The sequence below is a fragment of the Thunnus albacares genome, chromosome 7 (assembly GCF_914725855.1).
Source record: "Thunnus albacares chromosome 7, fThuAlb1.1, whole genome shotgun sequence".
Taxonomy (NCBI): domain Eukaryota; kingdom Metazoa; phylum Chordata; class Actinopteri; order Scombriformes; family Scombridae; genus Thunnus; species Thunnus albacares.
The window spans coordinates 7,726,904-7,744,483 of NC_058112.1; the positions used below are offsets into that span (position 1 = coordinate 7,726,904).

The 17,580-nt window shown below is 38.4% G+C and overlaps 2 protein-coding genes across 2 annotated transcripts; both read left to right on the plus strand.

Moving 5' to 3' along the window:
- Window positions 1-128: 128 nt before the first annotated feature.
- Window positions 129-3,808, plus strand: polr2c (RNA polymerase II subunit C). The gene is made up of 9 exons (XM_044356781.1): window positions 129-323; window positions 810-859; window positions 1,453-1,521; window positions 1,612-1,664; window positions 2,320-2,448; window positions 2,534-2,585; window positions 2,680-2,848; window positions 2,975-3,049; window positions 3,168-3,808. Exons 1-9 carry the CDS (start codon window positions 238-240, stop codon window positions 3,310-3,312), a joined length of 828 nt encoding a protein of 275 aa, XP_044212716.1. The 5' UTR covers window positions 129-237; the 3' UTR covers window positions 3,313-3,808.
- A 702-nt stretch (window positions 3,809-4,510) lies between these two features.
- LOC122985832 (diacylglycerol O-acyltransferase 1-like) lies at window positions 4,511-14,287 on the plus strand. Its single transcript, XM_044356783.1, has 18 exons — window positions 4,511-4,659; window positions 5,470-5,674; window positions 5,990-6,077; window positions 6,202-6,242; window positions 7,029-7,114; window positions 7,494-7,546; window positions 7,732-7,837; window positions 7,918-8,022; window positions 8,120-8,179; window positions 8,278-8,381; window positions 9,107-9,145; window positions 10,733-10,774; window positions 10,869-10,913; window positions 11,146-11,255; window positions 11,338-11,403; window positions 11,518-11,605; window positions 12,550-12,612; window positions 13,542-14,287. Exons 2-18 carry the CDS (start codon window positions 5,532-5,534, stop codon window positions 13,761-13,763), a joined length of 1,461 nt encoding a protein of 486 aa, XP_044212718.1. The 5' UTR covers window positions 4,511-4,659; window positions 5,470-5,531; the 3' UTR covers window positions 13,764-14,287.
- Window positions 14,288-17,580: the final 3,293 nt, after the last annotated feature.

The window sequence follows — 17,580 nt, forward strand, 5'->3', positions numbered from 1 at the left end:
ACGGTCGCTGAGCGCTTTTATTTTGAAAAGGAGTTTCTACGCGTAGCGTGACCCGGATATTAATCTAAAGCCCGCCTCCATAAATCAGTGTAACCAATCAGTAATCGTATACACGTCTTCTGACCAATCATCGGCCTGTAAATATTTCCGTGGAGGCCTTCAAGCAGGAGCAGCGGTAGTGGAGTGTCGTGCGGACGAGTTATTAACGTTAATATTTATCCTTAATTTACTCCAATAATGCCGTATGCTAACCAGCCGACGGTGAAAATCACTGAACTGACAGACGAAAATGTGAAGTTTATGATTGAAAACACTGATTTGGCGTAAGTATCTGTTCAAAGAGTGAGTAACGTTAGTAGAGAGCTGTAATCATCCTCCTGCTGCACCAAAACACTGTTAAGATGAGAGTTAATGTTAAATAAATGAACTAAGGAGGAATAAAATACCTACAGTTAGTTCTGTAGACTCTAGTTAGATACAGCTAGCTAAGAGGTGAACAAGTGTTTCTGATATTTCAGAAGTTAAAACTATATAACATATAAATAAACCGCATTTATTATCGAAAGAGAGAAAGCAGTGTTCCTTGTTAGTAAATACTAAACATCAATACAACACCTCAGTTCAAGAAAGTGCAGCTTTTCCTTGCTCGAGATTTCTGAATCTTGTAAATTACTCTGGTTAACTGCTGACGGTCAAATTGGAGTTAAAGAAAGACTGAAAGTGGAGGCTACATTGATATTAGCTAGTTGTATGAAAGTTTTAATAGTTTCATGTAAAACATTAACGTCATGTCTTTCTGTGTGTTTCAGCGTTGCAAACTCCATACGTCGTGTCTTCATGTCAGAAGTTGCCACTATAGGTAAACTATCTTTTTAATTGGCCAAATGTATTTTTCACTGACTTTATGAGGGCTAAAGCTGCTTTTTCATTATATATAAACATCATACATATACTAGGCTATCACTGAGAAGACAGACTATTCAGAATGAGCATTTTCATTGTGTGACGAGGTACTGTGCTGTGGTGGGATTATTTCAGCTCCCTTTGTTCTTTTAGGATGTCTGAATGTGACTAGATTTGAAGGAACTTACTCACAGGAAAGTACTTTGGTCAGTATAAGGTTTAGTTTGATGGAGCATGATGTCTTTTGGCAGCTAAAGATGACTGAACTGTTGTAAGAGCAAATTCTTGTCAGGTGTACTTTGTCATTTGACTGAAGGGGACTCAGTCGAGTGCAGGAACTGTCCAAAAAGCAAATAAAAAATACAAATACATGTCATTTGTGGTGTTGGAGAGTTGCGTGACTGCATCAGCAACATGGGAATTATCATCTTTATATCAGGAAGCCACAGAGCAATGAAGAATGTAGTCTGTGTAGCACTTTTTCCCCACACAGTAATACTCACAAAATCTCTAAATAACTAACTTGAACTTGCATTACTTTATTTACAGCGATCGACTGGATCCAGATAGATGCCAATTCATCAGTACTGCATGATGAGTTCATTGCACACAGAGTTGGTATGTATCTGCAACTCCAGAGAAATTTGTCGTATTGTTGAAGCATGACCAGAGAAGTCATGTAAACACTGATGTCTCTTGTGTTGACAGGTCTCATACCCCTCACCAGCGATGACATTGTGGACAAAATGCAGTATTCCAGGGTAAGTATACAGTCGTATCAGTCATCAGTGACATATCCCAGTTACATTTAAACTCTCCTGGCACTGAAACACAAGTTATACCATCCCACGCTCTAAACTTGATCACTGTTTGTGATTAAGTAACTTCTTATAGTGTATTTATATACAGTATGGTTTTATAATAACTGGCTCTTAGTGTTTACAGTATGTTTGTATATCATTTTACTCGTGCATGTTTCCTATTTCGCATCCTCCTTTTTATATAGTATTACGCTTTTTTAAATTAAAAAATACACAAAAATGTCCTAAAGTTTAGAATTATAATTTCAAGTTTTTTTTTCAATGTTATCATTGTATTTGTTTTATAGCATTTTCCTAATATCTTGAATCTGCATACACAGTTTTGTACAAAGCAACTGCTGCTACATTGTTACCACAATGAATTTCGTACAGTCCGGTGTGATAGACATCAGCTTGACTCCTATTCTGTACAGATATTTGATACTGGAAGAGGGTCTTCTAGATTTTTTTAATACCATATCTCCAAACTATACTATATAAATATGGTGTAGTTGGATATTATCCTCTATGTCCTTTAACAGTTTGTTAACTATGTTTGCTGGATGACAGACATCGTTTTTCCTCTGTCTCTGCCCCGTGTCTGATCCTGCTGCAGGACTGTACCTGTGATGATTTCTGTCCAGAGTGTTCTGTTGAGCTGACGTTGGACGTTCGTTGTACTGAGGACCAGACGCGCCATGTTACTTCACGTGACCTGTTGTCCAACAACCCCCGAGTCATCCCCGTGAGTCATTTCTCCACTTGTTGAAGTTGAAGTTTTAAGTGGAAGCAAAAGAAAAAGCTGACGGTGTTTGAATTTGACTTTCCAGGTGACTTCCAGGAGTCGAGACAATGATCCCAATGACTACGTTGAACAAGATGGTGAGCTTGTAGCCGCCTCCGCTTATTGTCAAGTGTTTTTCCATCATGTTATTTCACATTAAAAAAATGTCTCTCTGTCACTGACACAACACAGACATTTTGTTGGTGAAGCTACGTAAAGGACAGGAACTGCGACTCAGAGCTTATGCCAAGAAAGGTTTCGGTAAGGAGCACGCCAAGTGGAACCCAACAGCGGGGGTGTCGTTCGAGTACGACCCAGACAACGCACTGCGGCACACAGTCTACCCACGACCTGAAGAATGGTGCGTTATTTGTTCTCAGCATGAGGGATAAATGTGTATTATAGAATCATTACCACAGAATTCCTCACACACACCCCCAAACACCTTGGTGTGTTTTATCTGAACTGACATCACTCTTATTTCCAGGCCAAAGAGTGAATACTCAGAGATTGAGGAAGATGAGGTTCAAGCTCCCTATGACCCCAATGGAAAACCAGAAAGGTGAGGAAAGAATCTAAATCATACCTGAGCACAGGTGGAGTGCATGTTGTAAGACAAATTAGCCAGCAGTGACAGCCAGAACTACGACGGGACTCATCTGTGACCTTTCTCCCCGCAGGTTCTTCTACAACGTGGAGTCTTGCGGCTCTCTGCGACCGGAGACCATCGTCATGTCAGCGCTGGCTGTCCTCAAGAAGAAGCTGAGCGACCTGCAGACACAGCTGAGCCACGAGATCCAGAGCGACGTGCTCACCATCAACTGAGAGTTTCTTGCTTACAGACCAGGACCTGCATTCACACAGCTTTCATCTGATCAGACGGCTGATCTAGGATCAGTGTTCAGGTTGCTCTTTGAGGAATCAGTTGGATCCTACCTGGATACTGGTCTCAGATCTGTATGTATCTGTTATCAAAGGTTGATCAGTAATTCTTGAGCTGTGGGTAATTTGAACCAATAATCCTCAGTGAGTCCTCATTTGGCTTGAGAGTTGTAAAAATGATTATGTTAAGTGTCTTATTTTTAGAAATCAAGTCATTATTATTATCAGACCTCCAAGTAAAAAGATTACACATTTTCTCTTATCTGGATGTGTATTCTTGAAATTATTCCAGCACCAGCAGTGACTGTAACAGAAGTTGTGTGTGTGATGCAAGGTCAGTGTCTGAAAGCTCTCAGAATGATGCAAATAAAGTTTTGTTGTTGTCAATGTAACATTTAAACTAGATAATTATTTTGTCAAATGTCACTTTTTAAATAAATCTGTTTCAAAAAACTTGGTAATCTCTTATGATTTCCTTATTGTAATTGTCAGAAAGTTCAAGATCATTTATATGCACAGAGTAAAATACTAAATATAAAAATACAAAATAGTACAGCTCAGCAAAATAAAGTCATAGGGATTCGTAAAAACTAACCTGTAATGACGAAGAAGATGAAAACAAGTGCAGTAGAATGTAACAAGTTGTTCAGATTAGTTTATTGGCCAAAAGTCTTAACTTGTGAAAGTTTGTTATTGTACATTTTATAATCATGGATCTCTGCCAGCACTATAACCTGCCTATCGGTACAGTATCATGTCTCTGGACTCTATTAATGGACTTTCATCCATAGTGGGGATGTGTCAAGTCAGAGACAGTATACCAGGGCCAAAGTGACATCTTCACATTAAAAGCCTGAATCTGACCACAGCTGTAGTTTAAAATCATTTTTTTGGTCTGATCAACACTGTTGTGAATTGCTGGTAGTCTATCAAGTTGTTCTTAACTTTTAAAATCAACCCCTGCATCAAATATGATTTAGCTGAAAGACATTAATTAGATAAAGACAATTGAACATGCTACAATAATGGATAACATTAAATGGTACACAGATGGTGCTGCTGATTCTCACACTCCTTCAGAAAAACTTTCATTTCCGCTGGATTTTCTTCAAGGGGGCTTTTATTTTGAATGTTTTTACAAGGAGCGGGTTTGCAGTGCGACATTGACCCGCACTGACCGCATCACATCTGCATCACATCTGCATCACATCCCGCGTCAGTCACAGCTCACATACATGTGTGTGCGCAGACATGCGGACAGAGAGCCGGATATTTCACACAGGATGACAGGTAAACTGCTGTCTGCTGTTACAGAAGGTCACGCCGAGCCGCATTCACATTGAATGCAATTGAAAATGTCTGTTATTATCTGCAAATGTAACATGAAATATAATAGTAAACAATATATAGTCTGAATCAGTAGGACCTGATCTTTAATTCGGCACATGTGTTATCTAATGGGCAGCACTAAAAACTCCAGTTTTTATTATTCTGATCGATGTTGAACATACCACCCTCTTCTGTAATAACAGACGTACCGCTTCTAAAAGGTGATTTTAAATGAGATAAAGAGCATATTATGGGATAGCATGCATGCCGAATTTACCCAATACAACTAGATGCTCAGATAAAGTCTCAAGTCTTCTTTTATCAGATGTGTAGCTCCATAGATACGTGTGACTACATGAAAATGATAATTTACTAAAAGAGTTTGGTTAGAATTACTCTCCATGTCAGAGGACATGAGGCAGCCAACAATATGTGGGTTTGAATGATCACCTGATCTGCTCCTAATCCTGTCAAGGAGGAGGATGGTTAGTGCTTTATAAATATACAAATTCTGACAATTTTTAATATTTTAAAAATGTTTTTCTCATTTCTCTGGAGTTCTATCAGCTTATTTAGCTATCAGGCACCTTAACCAAATATGATGTAGAATAGGAAATCAGATATTTATTTAAAATGTCAAGAAAACAAACAGCCTCATGCTTCTTCTACTATTCCATCTGAATCTGTATGATCTGCTCAGGAACTGATGTGGACATACTGTTTGATATTGGCATGTAAAGTAAAATAAGTCATTTTCTCTTTTTCCTAAAGTGGACTGAACCATCTCTGAACTTCCTAAGTTTACCCCTGTGGATGAGACCTTAGACTCAGAGATGACTGTGATGAGGAAGAGGTTCTCCTCTGTCTGCTCCTCTTCCTCGGCTGAAGAGGACAGTGCAAATCTCTATGACAGTGCTTCCATTTCTGCCACTGATCCACTCAGTGAGCAAGAACATCCCTATGCATCCCTGCTCTGGTAAGCACTCTCTGCTGCCTCCGTCTTTATTCATAAGAGTCAACTGACAGATTATGTCGTCAAATTTCAAAAGCAATGTCAGAAAGCATCATTTCAAAGATGGCAGTTAACATGTCTTTAAAATCACAATGATGTAATAAGATGCAGGTTCTGTTCACACTGAGGCAGACGTTCATTCGTTGTGTCTAGATCTCAAAGTTTTGACTGAAAGTGATTAAAGATGTAGTCATGCACATCAGAGTTTGCAAGATGGCATTTAATTGAATATTGGTGGTGGAAAAGGAGTCAACACGCAACAATGATCTTTTTGTCCAGTTATCATCGTGTCCAAGACTCTTTGCTGAGCTCCAACAGCAGCTTCACAGGCTACAGAGGCATCCTCAACTGGATCATCATTCTCCTGGTCAGCAAGCTTCTCATCTCACCTCACAGCAGACATTACTTTACTGCTGGCTTTTATTACTTAACCTCGGACTGACTGGCTGGTGTTTCACTGTATGTACTCCATGTGTCATTCTGACCTTTAGGTCCTGACTCATGCTCACTTGTTCTTGGAGAATTTCATACAGTGAGTATAAATAGATGTATTCATACAATAACCCTTATCTACTGTACAATATTTTCACGTAGGATTTCACTTCTTTTTCTTGTTCTTTACTCAGAATATACTGTAAATTTCTCAAACATGTCTGTACATGTTCAAGCCCTTGTTCAGCCCTTGGAACAATTTTAGCAACAAACAGACGGCCTTTTGTGGGCATGCTCGAACAATATGATGTCAGTTTGATGGGGAAATAGAGGTAACTTTGCAATCAGAGTGTTAACAGCAGGCTGATGCCCTGGCTTTTGACTTGAAGGCATACATACATACATACATACATACATACATACATACATATGTTAACCTCAAGTTTTTGAACTTTGACCATGTTTAACATAGACGTTCAATATCACAACAGTATATAAATGACAGAAAATCAACAAAAGCATGTTATGTCCCCTTTAAAGATGATCATGTTATGATGTGGATGTGAGTAAAAACTGCACCCAAAAGTTTAAGACACATACTGTATTTATAATTTGACTTTAAGTGTGAAAGTTCATTCTTGAACTTGTTAACAGCATTTTAACAAAAAAAAATACCTCAAGATCCACTTACTAGCTTTTTCCAGCTGGATCTCATGCCCTTCATCAGTGAGTTTTACTCTCTGTAAAAATCCAACCATGTAACATCATCTGAAGACTGTAAGATACAATTGAAAACTTCAATTGAAAGAACATATTCAACCCCATTAAATTTTTCCATATATATACATATGTAGTTTAAACAAGACTTTTCTTTTGTTTTGAACAGACATGGCTTTTTGATAGATGTCAAAAAGGTCTTGGAACATCTCATTGAGGACGACTGCAACTGGCCATCTGTCAACCTCATACTTGGTGAGAAACTCTTTTAGGATGGAAGTGCAACCATAGTTGCAACCACAATAAGATAATAGAAAATTCAGATCAGATTGATCAGATCAAGACTGTCGGCAGTCAAGTTGCATTGTGGGTAATGTTGGTGCTGGGTTTTGACAAGGAAGAAGAACATGTGGAATAAGAAAGCCGATAACTCTGGTTCTGCTGAATCAATTTTGATACTTAAAAAAAAAAAACTGTCCATCACAAGTCCAACAATGTTATAGGAGAACAATGTTAAATCAGGGTTTTCTTTTAATGAGCTCTGATACAAGACTTAGCTACTCAGACAGCAAATAGTAGAATAACACACTTTGCCTCATGCTGAGAATGAACAAAACATGTTTATTTGTTCCAGCTGCCAACATGTTCGCTCTGACAGCTTTGCTCCTGGAGAAGTCTCAGGAAAAGGTGAGACTGGTGCTCTTTTCTCTCTAATTTTTGATTCATTGAAACCATAACAGGTTTTATTATTAAACAGTTCTGAAAAGCCCTCTGAAAAACATACCAGCTGTATTGGTATCCTATCAACATCTAACATCTTCAAATAATTGTCGATGAAAGGTCTACACTTCTGCTCTACCCATTTCTATCAGGGTATGTTGTCCCCCACCAGTTGTCATCATTTACACCTCGGAAATTTGGGGTTGCTCTTGCTATTTCCTGCTGCAGTCATTGTACATGAGCCTACAATATCAACAGGTAACAAGTCCATACATGCATCATTTTTACATTATATTTACACATATGATGCAATCATTAAAATGTATTTTGTCCACCAGGTGGTGCGTTCTTCTCTCTCTGGTTCTACACTTTTCTGGGAATGAAACTTTATTCATACCAGGAAACTAATCGCTGGTACCGACAGGCTCACTTAACTGATGCAGGTATTTCTCCAACACAAGAAGTTGCACTGATTCAATTTCATAACAAAAACATAAACTGATCTAACAACTACTGCTTTTTATATCTGTGTATTTTCAGAGAAAGACAAGAAGGTATCTGTTACACAAAAAGCCCACAATGAGCATCTTACTTTCCAAGGTGAAAATGCTTCTCATTCATAAGATGATACTTGATTTCTCTACAGTAGCTTATGATGATACATTTTGTCCTTTGTGACTCTGTCTTTGATTTCTCAGATCTGTATTATTTCCTCCTTGCCCCAACTCTGTGCTACCAGAGAGACTTCCCCAGTACTCCTAAGGTTCGCATCAATAAGCTCCTGCACAGGTTGCTGGAAATGGTGAGCTGAACAGTGGCACCATTATCACTGAGGCACGTTTAGGCAGAGAGAAGGGAAGATGTTAGTGCTTATCTGCTCCAGCAGGACTGAGAATTTACACAAAATGAATGTGGATATATTACTGACTAGAGACAACAAAAGAATCAATAAACACAGTACAACAAATAATTTAGAGAACCAGGACTGACAAATAAGGACCTCTTTGGACATCTTTTAATCCCATATTACAATAATGTGGCTAGTATATTAAGTACAAAACTCACAGACAATTATCCTTTAGGCTAAAAGGGTGTTCTCAAATGATTTATGGTGTTAAAACAAGAGTCTACAACCGGTTGTGCTTTGAGCAAAATGCTAATGTCGGCATGCTAATATGCTCACAGTTGATAATGCTAATATGCGGATGTTAAAGCAGGTAGTGTTGACCATGTTCACCATCTTAGTTCAGCATGTTAACATGCAGGCATTTGTTAATTGCATAAAACTTCAAGTACAGCTGAGGCTGAAGTCAATGTCATTAGTTTTGCAGGTATTTGACCATAAAAGAAAATATTGGGCAAACTGAAATGTTGACCTGATGATGGTGGTAGATGAAACGTCAGGAGATCACTAAAGTCTGTAGGGTATATCTCCTGGGGACCATGAATGAATTATGTTATGAATGAATGAGATGTTTAAGGCTGGAAACACTGCAGCTTATTAATTGTGGCATTTTCTACCTTCAGGTGATTGTTATCCAGATAATGGTTGGAATTGTGCAGCAGGTACAGTAACTGTGTCATATAGTATGTTTTCCTTGTCATGTAACTATAAGAATATACTTGAATGTTTATCATAGTATAGTATAATAAGTTTACTATGTTATGATGTTGTACTCAATATTGTAGATGGTCACAGTGTAGTGTCTCATAACACAGTAAGTCATGTATGAATGATATGTTAGTGTTACTGTATTGTACTGTATAAGACTGTAGAATGCAGTATGATATGCTGTACGGATTAAGCTGGTATAAACATTGATAAACACAGGTAGAAAAACCTTGTTGCTTTATAATGCAGCTTTTTTAATGCGAAAACCATCACATCACATGTTTTAATGAATTGTCACAGCACCTGTAGTTGTTGAACACTAACAAAAAAAACATTACAGTCTTTTTATTTTTAACATGAGCAAGTATTCAAATTTTACTGTCCAGTCCAGTACTGTAGCACATACTGTCCCCAGCTATCTTCAGAATATGGACAGAAAAACTCAAGTATCATGTTTTGACTTTTCAAACAATGACTGATGAAAAATATCCACTATGAGAAGACACTATTACACTGTGTTACAGGGGTTAGTGGTAGAGAAGCTAATATAAAGGAGGAAGTAGACTTGACTCTGCCGTGGTGCAGAGTTGTACAGTGTACCATGCTGTATTAAGTGATAATCCACAATGAGCTGAATGGGTACTAAAAACAGTGAATGACCAGCCCGTTCTCACTCCCAACTCATCTAATACTGAAGCTTGGTCAGGAACCCGTGGTGTCACTTTTTAACGCACTGGGTACCCCTGGAGCATCATTTTTCAACGTGCAGTGTAGTCCAATAGACTTCTGTTGAACTCACAACGGCTGAAATAGACGCCATGAGACCGATGATGTCTATATAAGGTGACAAATTTCAGCCTGGTCACCAGAATAAAACGTTGGCATTGTACATTTCTGCAAGCCACAGATACGTTGAATATCTTCATTTCAACAATACATATCATATCAACATTTCTGAAGTGACGTACTTCACATGACATCTATATAAGCTGACTGACTTTCTTATTAGGAGGTGGAGGGGTCGGTGGGTGGCTTGCAACATTGTTGGCAGAAAGTTGGAAATCAGCAGAGAGCACGGTTTGAGACCACCTCGCCATTTTTATTTTATTTTTCATTTTAACCCAAACCATGATCTTTTCCTAACCCTAACCAAGTGTTTTTTGTGCCTAAACCTAACCAGACCTTAACCACCACGTTGTCACACCATAAAATATAATTATTTTTTTAACAGTGACTACCGTGATACTGCACATTAAAAAGTAACGCCATGGGGTCCTGACCAAGCTTCCGACGAGTTGGGAGTGAGAACGTGTTGGAATGACAAATGCTTTCTGCCTCCTCACAGCCTCACACCTCATTATTATTATTATGTACCATGACCAGCTGTCAGAATCCAAATGTCATGTACATGATAATCATTATGCAAACTGTAATAGTATTCTGTGCCAAAGTATAATGGTAATGTTTTATTATGTTTTTCTCCTTTGACTTACTGTGTATTGAAAGGTGTCAATGCACTGAGTCTTTTTGTTTCTTCGCAGTGGATTGAGCCAATCTTCCAGAGGTCAGAAAACTCCTTCTCTGTGAGTGAAATAAAATCCCTCTTCATTTTGATTAGTAAAACATCCACAGTTTCCACCCTGTGGAATTCACTTATTTTTTTATTATTATGCACAGAGTATGGACATCACTACGAGAGTGGAGCACCTGGTGGGACTGGTGGTGAGCAATTTCTATTTATTTTAACATTAAATTCAATTGGCTTTAAATAAGTCACTTTGGATTGCCCAGAACTGTAAAGCACTGTGAATAAAGTATTCCCAGGTGGTGGTGATGAGGATAAAGAGAGGGAGGTGGGGGATGCTTGGGCATGGTAGAGCAGAGATAGCAGATAACACAGATTTCTGTTAAAGGTGTAGTCTATTGCTATTGCTAACAAGTATTTACTTATCAGGCACCAACCCATTTCCTCTGGCTACTCTTCTTCTTCTTGAGTCACTCCTTCCTGAACATCTGTGCAGAGCTGCTGCACTTTGGTGATCGGCATTTTTACGGAGACTGGTGGTCAGTGCACAAAACATTTTTCTGTTCATTGTATTGCTGTATGTGCAGGACTCCCTGACTTCAGTTCATCTGTCATTCACAGGAACGCAACAACACTGGTCATTTTCTGGAAGAACTGGAATATTCCCTTTCAGAAGTGGTGTCACAGGTATTTAGCCTTAACAAGACTGAATAACCTTGAGATGTCATGTGCTAAATGACCTACCTTTTGCTCTCTCCTTTCTCATGTGTCTTTGCTCCTGATGTTCTCACCTGAATGAAGACACGTATACACACGGTTGGTGGAAAAGAACGTATCCCCATCACGAGCAGAGTTACTGGTCTTCCTGATGTCTGCAGCTCTTTGTGAGGTACAATAATGACACTGGATAAAGTAAAGTTTAGTCATTATATAATAAAAATCTATAATTACTTGTGTTTTTATGTTGAATACCAGTACTGTACCTGTATTTTTGTATTAAAGCTTGATAGCCAAGATGTGCTGATGTGGAGAGCAACTGTGGTCATTTTCATTATAAAAACACCACCATAAACCCAACTATTGAGATTATTAGGTGGTTTAGCAGCTCTTTAATGCACCAGTAATCAATACTTTCTGTATTAACATTCAAATTACTATGTGTAATATGAAATGTGTCACTTGTAGTGAGAATTATCACCCAACTCTGCAGTTTCCCTGAGCTCTAGTGACATTTTGGCTTCTTTTAGCTAATTGCTTTGCTTTTACAGCAAGTTCAGCTCAGATAAACTCCTGTTTTCCTGTTTTCATAAAATATATATATTGAATGTATACCCACTGTACACTACATGTCCAGACAAAGTTAACAACTAGCTGGTGAAGAAAGTTGCACATTTAGCAGTGTAAGAGACAGATATTCTCTCAGTAGTTGGTGGAGACAAGATGAGAGCAGAGGAAGTGAATATTAGAACTCTGAATGCTAATGTTACTCTGTGTCTGCTGGGCGTGTAAATAGGAAATTGTTTAACACGTTTGCTATAAAACTTGAACACTATAAAGATAATAATACATCATATATTGTGTTTTCAACATGTTAAGGAGCTCCTCTGCCCAGCTTAAAAGAACTTACCTCATAACATTACTCACACCTCCACATGTAAATTTCAAGGGCTAATGTCCAGAAAAAATCTTAGTTACACACAGACAGCACAGAGGCTTTAAATTTCTATCCTATGACATGTAACCAAAATATTGTTATTGTTATGTAATCAGCCTAATAAGAGGCTAACAGTGCAGTAATAACTTGTAGTGATGTTTTTGTCCTCTTCTACACAGTATATGATTGCACTGCCTCTGCATAGCTGTCGTCTGTGGATCTTTCTCATGATGGTATTCGAGGTGAGAATATTACACGTTACACAGTATTTCAAACACATTCATCTGGAAAAAAGTGACTTAAAAGAAAACTACATTTTATTACAACCTGGGCTTTGTTTTTATAACTCCGGCCATCCATTCTGTTTGTTATGATACTACTGTACTCACCAAAGTAATATCTGAGCTCTGGAAACATGGCGAGAGTGCTAGAAAGAGCTGCTATAGGGCAAGAAACATGAGCAGTCAGAGTGGCAGACAGGTTGTAATCAAACCAACTGAAACATGCAAACATTGCTAAGTCATCTGATGCCCAAGTAAACTCTGTCCCAGCTCTTCTACCACAGGTGATCATCATCTAATTAACCATAACAGATTGGAACAATTTGCAAGTAACACAAAAATGACTCTAAGAAGTAATGAACTGTACCTACTGAGCTGTATGAACAGACACCCAGAACACACATTATCATCAGTGATAGGTAATTATTTTGCTGTCATGACAAACAAAGTCACTTAAACACTTAAAGTCCCTCTCCTGTCAACAATGTGCTTTTCTGTTTCTCTGACTTGTCATTATCATGTTTGAGCTTCACTGTGCAGAATAATGTTTGTGCAGAGTTTGACACTGGAAGGTGGTTTTCTTGTTCATCTGCTGAAAGTGGAAAGTTTCTCTGTCACTGAAAATCTGAGCATAAGGGGGCGGGCCTACGAGCGTGATTTGTGACATCATAAGTAGTTTGGAGTCAATCCTGGTCCAATATTCAACTTACACAAGTGTGATGTAGAAACTTGAAGCCTCCAGTGCACAAACACTGAGAATTGACTTTACAGTGAAGTAGGAGACATCTTGTGTCCTTATGTTAAACTTTTTAAATGAACAATATTTACATATTCTGGCATTTTTAATGAAAGAGAGAGAATAGAGCTTTTTCTGTGTCGGCTCCTTCTAGCTCCTAGTGGCAGTTTTCCTCGGAGGCTATTTCCAGGGAAATTATGGTAACGGCTTAGTGTGGCTATGCCTTCTGCTGGGCCCTCCTCTGGCTGTGACCACCTACTTCCACGACCACTACATCAGCTGTCATCACCACCATTATCATCATCCTCAGACTTCCTCCTCACCGCTGACATCAGACCACCGTCTTCCCGGCAAAGTCTTCCTGCAGCCTCACTGATCTTGAAGAACTGTTGTACTGTATTTATCAGTGGAGCGAAAGGATATGACTGTGATCTAAGGCTCTAGTTGTGCTACTAATGCCGTGAGATAGTGGCTTCCTATGATACTTCCACGTCTGACAAATGTTTATGCAATAAACAACTGATGTAGTCTAAATATGCCAGATGTTTGCTGAATGTGACTGAAAAGTGAATTACAAAATGGGTTTGTTAGTCAGTAAATGTGTCTGTGATCATTCCTGTTTATAATGAAGTGAAACAGAAGATGGATAAGGTTGCAGCTTACATACTGCTGTGTCAGCATGTGGTTAAAAAGCCATAGTTCATCTGAGTTTACTGTAAGTAAACAGTCCAACCAAGAAATACAGGGAATGATTGTACCTCATGGATTCAATGAGTCCAAGTCTGGAATGATTTAAATCCACAATGTCATTTTTTCATTTTATGCTATTTTATGTTATTGCATAATCATGTAGAGCTATACCATTGAAATTTGTGCACTTTGTTAAACAGGATTATTAAACCACTGTCAAAAAGTCGTGATCGCTGTTATCAGTCTGTGGAGCCGTTTCTGAGCAAACTAACATGCCCAAGAACACGAAGCACCGTGATTACAAAGTAAATGCAAAGACCCAAGTGGATGCAAATTCACCCCTGGTGGTGCAAACTGACATTAATACACATCTGTGTGAGTTGAAAAAATTGAGAAAAATCCACACATATCACGTGAGAAAGAATTTGCACCTTTAGTAATGAAGGAACGTGTCACCCAGTGCAACAGTGTGGCTCACTGACATATTTTTGATAGTTTTTGGACAACAATGGAGGTCTATGTCACAGAGGAATAAGATATATCAGGCTTTGGATACACACACAATACTTTTGTGGATCAGTTTATTGTTGGTTTGGCTCTGCACATGGGATTTGTTGACAATAGGAAAAATAGAGAAAATTGCCTGCCTGGAATATACTCCCAACCAGACATGTACACAGACAGCTGCAGACACCGCAGACATGTAGTAATTCTGTTTATACTACTTTCTGGAGTCTGCTTGGAAGATGCGTCCCACGCATGTACAGTAGATCAGTGTCTTTTGATTGTAGCATAGTGGCTGCACAAGAAATTGGAGGCACGTGGATTTCCGCACAGAGCCTACACCTACACCCTGATGATGAAATTTCAACTCGTGAAGCCTAACAGACCCTCATGTGCTTGCAGATGTGGAAAGTATAACACTGACTTTATATTCAAAGTACTGAGATGACCTTATGAAGTACCAATAGTCAGTAGCCTATCTGCCTTGTCATGGAATATATACATTGAAATGACTCACTAATTACATGGCAGATTTATAGCTGCTCTAATCAATATTTTTATGTAAACAATGGATGAAAAGACTATGTGGTTTTCTTCAGCAAGCAACTATTTTCAGTGAAAAAGCTCTTTTAAACTGATTGTATATGCTCCTCATCCTGCACCAAGCGGCTGAGAAAAGACAACATAGTGGAACAGCTTAAGAGACAGGTGTTAGCCAGAGCTAAATAAAAGAGTGAATACTGGATTCACATTCATCAGGTGGACACAAACACAACAACAAATCAATGCTAATGTTGAATGTATGATGGATATTTGAACTAAATACCCAAACAAATACACCCCTCCCTTCGTGCTCCTTCAGAAGCTCCGCCCCCAAATTCATGGGCATGCATTGCCATGGCAACGACCAAAAGAGAAATATGGCACCTCTGTTCCTCTCACACTTTATCACCAGCAGAAAAAAATATGGTCTTGTGACAAAAAGTGTATTGGATTGGAATCACTGGCTCGACCTTTAATAAAAAGAAATCAATGTTGTGTTGTCTGTCAGCTTGTTCTGCTGCCCCCAAGTGGTCAAAAAAAACAATGAATGCAGCTTTAAGTTGTGGAAAATTTTGAGACATTCTTGAGTCATTCTTTTATCTCAACAAAAAAGAGCTACAGCTGCATATTGTTGCACATCAGAGGTATGAGACATTATCCAAATAGTACCTCATGTTGTTTATGGGGGAGCTCGCACAGAGAGAACAAGAACTGACGGCTACATAACACACATCAATGAGGCTGCCAAACAAATGTGACTGTTTACAGACACACAGAACTTTTTATGTTACTGGAGGAGATTAAAATAAATGATGTCACTTTTTTCCTCATTGTGAATTTTCGCCTTAGATGGTACAAGTAGCTGGTTCAGATTATTGTGCAGATTCACTGGAGTGTTAATGTGATGTCAACCCCACAAGTCTCTGGATGCACTCAGGCTCTCCATAATGGCCATTCTTAGGTTCAAAAACTTGAGCTTGATGGAGGATCTCAAGACCTGATCACAAACTCTCTGGGCCCCACATGTGTCAAAGGAATTATTTTCTAATTTTATCAACCAGAGAACATCATACCGCCTTCAGAGTCTCAGGAGCACTGCTCACATGAGCAAAAAGTTCCCTGCAGCTGATACATGAGCAAACATGTAGAACTGCAGTGAAGTGATCCCTCATGACTGTGTGTTTTACATCTCAAAGCTCAGATTTCACAAATTAAAAAACTTCAATTCACTTGCTGTAATACCATTGCTCCAAACATAACATAAATATTACAAATAAATGAATACCACAACTAGTCAAGGCAGATGGCCGCCCACCTAGAACCAGGTTCTGCTTGAGGTTTCTTCCTGTTAAAGGGGAGTTTTTCCTTGCCGCTGTTGCCAAGTGCTTGCTCATGGGGGAATGTTGTGTCTCTGTAAATTAAACAGTACGGTCTTGACCTGCCCTGAGATAACTTCTGTTATGATTTGGCGCCACATAAATAAAACTGACTTGACTTGACGCAGCATGAACACATGTAATTGTTTATGGATGCTTGATTCAAGATGTTGTGGTTAAATGGTCCAAGCAGACCAGCAGCAGTGGCAAATCATCAGCTCAGTTATTATTATATTAAAGACATCTGAACAAGTTCTATGTGTTCATACTGTGGTGTCACTTTTCTGAGCTCAAGGTGATGATATAGTGGTGGAGTAGTTCAGTAATGGAGGAAATAAAAGTTCTGTTTTGAAAAGTAATAGTACAGAGTTATAATGAGCAAATCTACGAAAAAGTATGAAAGTAAAATAGATCACTGTGATCAAGGTTGATCTATTTTTTTAATCTATTTTATAGATTGTTTGTTAGTTTAATCTTCAACAATGCTTCATATTTTATAGAACTCATCATACTTTTGTGTAAAATTCTAATTTGTAAATTAACTAGTAACTAATATCTTACACTTAATGTGGCAGAAAAAAAGATGCAATATTAAAAGGCATCAAATTGAAATACTCAAGTACAGTGCAAGTATCAGAAATTTGTACAAGTACTTGAGTAAATGTATTTTGCATCATTCTTCCACTGTGAGCTGTACATGTCACAACAATTTGTATAAAATATCTTTTTAACTGTGTTTATTGGTCAAAGAAAATATGGAACAGGTGTTTATTCATGCAGCAAATGCTGTCACAGTGGTGAAAGATCGTGATCATAGTTGGAAGTGAATTTCCTAGTTTTAAGAAGTCTTTGTTTGTGTGTCTGTGTCAGACACCTTCTGAATGAGGACAGCTATAAATAAATAAATACTTGTAGTAACTGTGGTGGCTGCACCACATGTGAGTACCAAGTGTTAGTAGTTTCCTTTTTAACATACAAACTGTTAACATACAAACATTCAAATAAAGACAGTACACATAGTCTTTTGTTTTCATACAGCACACACTTTATTATTGACAGTTTGTTTGCTAATTTGAGTTC

Excerpts from the sequence above, each read along its gene's own strand:
- polr2c (XM_044356781.1), top strand. The coding sequence starts at position 238 with ATGCCGTATGCTAACCAGCCGACGGTGAAAATCACTGAACTGACAGAC. Across the intron at positions 860-1,452 it reads GTCAGAAGTTGCCACTATAG|CGATCGACTGGATCCAGATA; the intron begins GTAAACTATCTT and ends CTTTATTTACAG. Across the intron at positions 2,849-2,974 it reads TACCCACGACCTGAAGAATG|GCCAAAGAGTGAATACTCAG; the intron begins GTGCGTTATTTG and ends TCTTATTTCCAG.
- LOC122985832 (XM_044356783.1), top strand. The coding sequence starts at position 5,532 with ATGACTGTGATGAGGAAGAGGTTCTCCTCTGTCTGCTCCTCTTCCTCG. Across the intron at positions 5,675-5,989 it reads CCCTATGCATCCCTGCTCTG|TTATCATCGTGTCCAAGACT; the intron begins GTAAGCACTCTC and ends CTTTTTGTCCAG. Across the intron at positions 7,115-7,493 it reads ATCTGTCAACCTCATACTTG|CTGCCAACATGTTCGCTCTG; the intron begins GTGAGAAACTCT and ends TATTTGTTCCAG.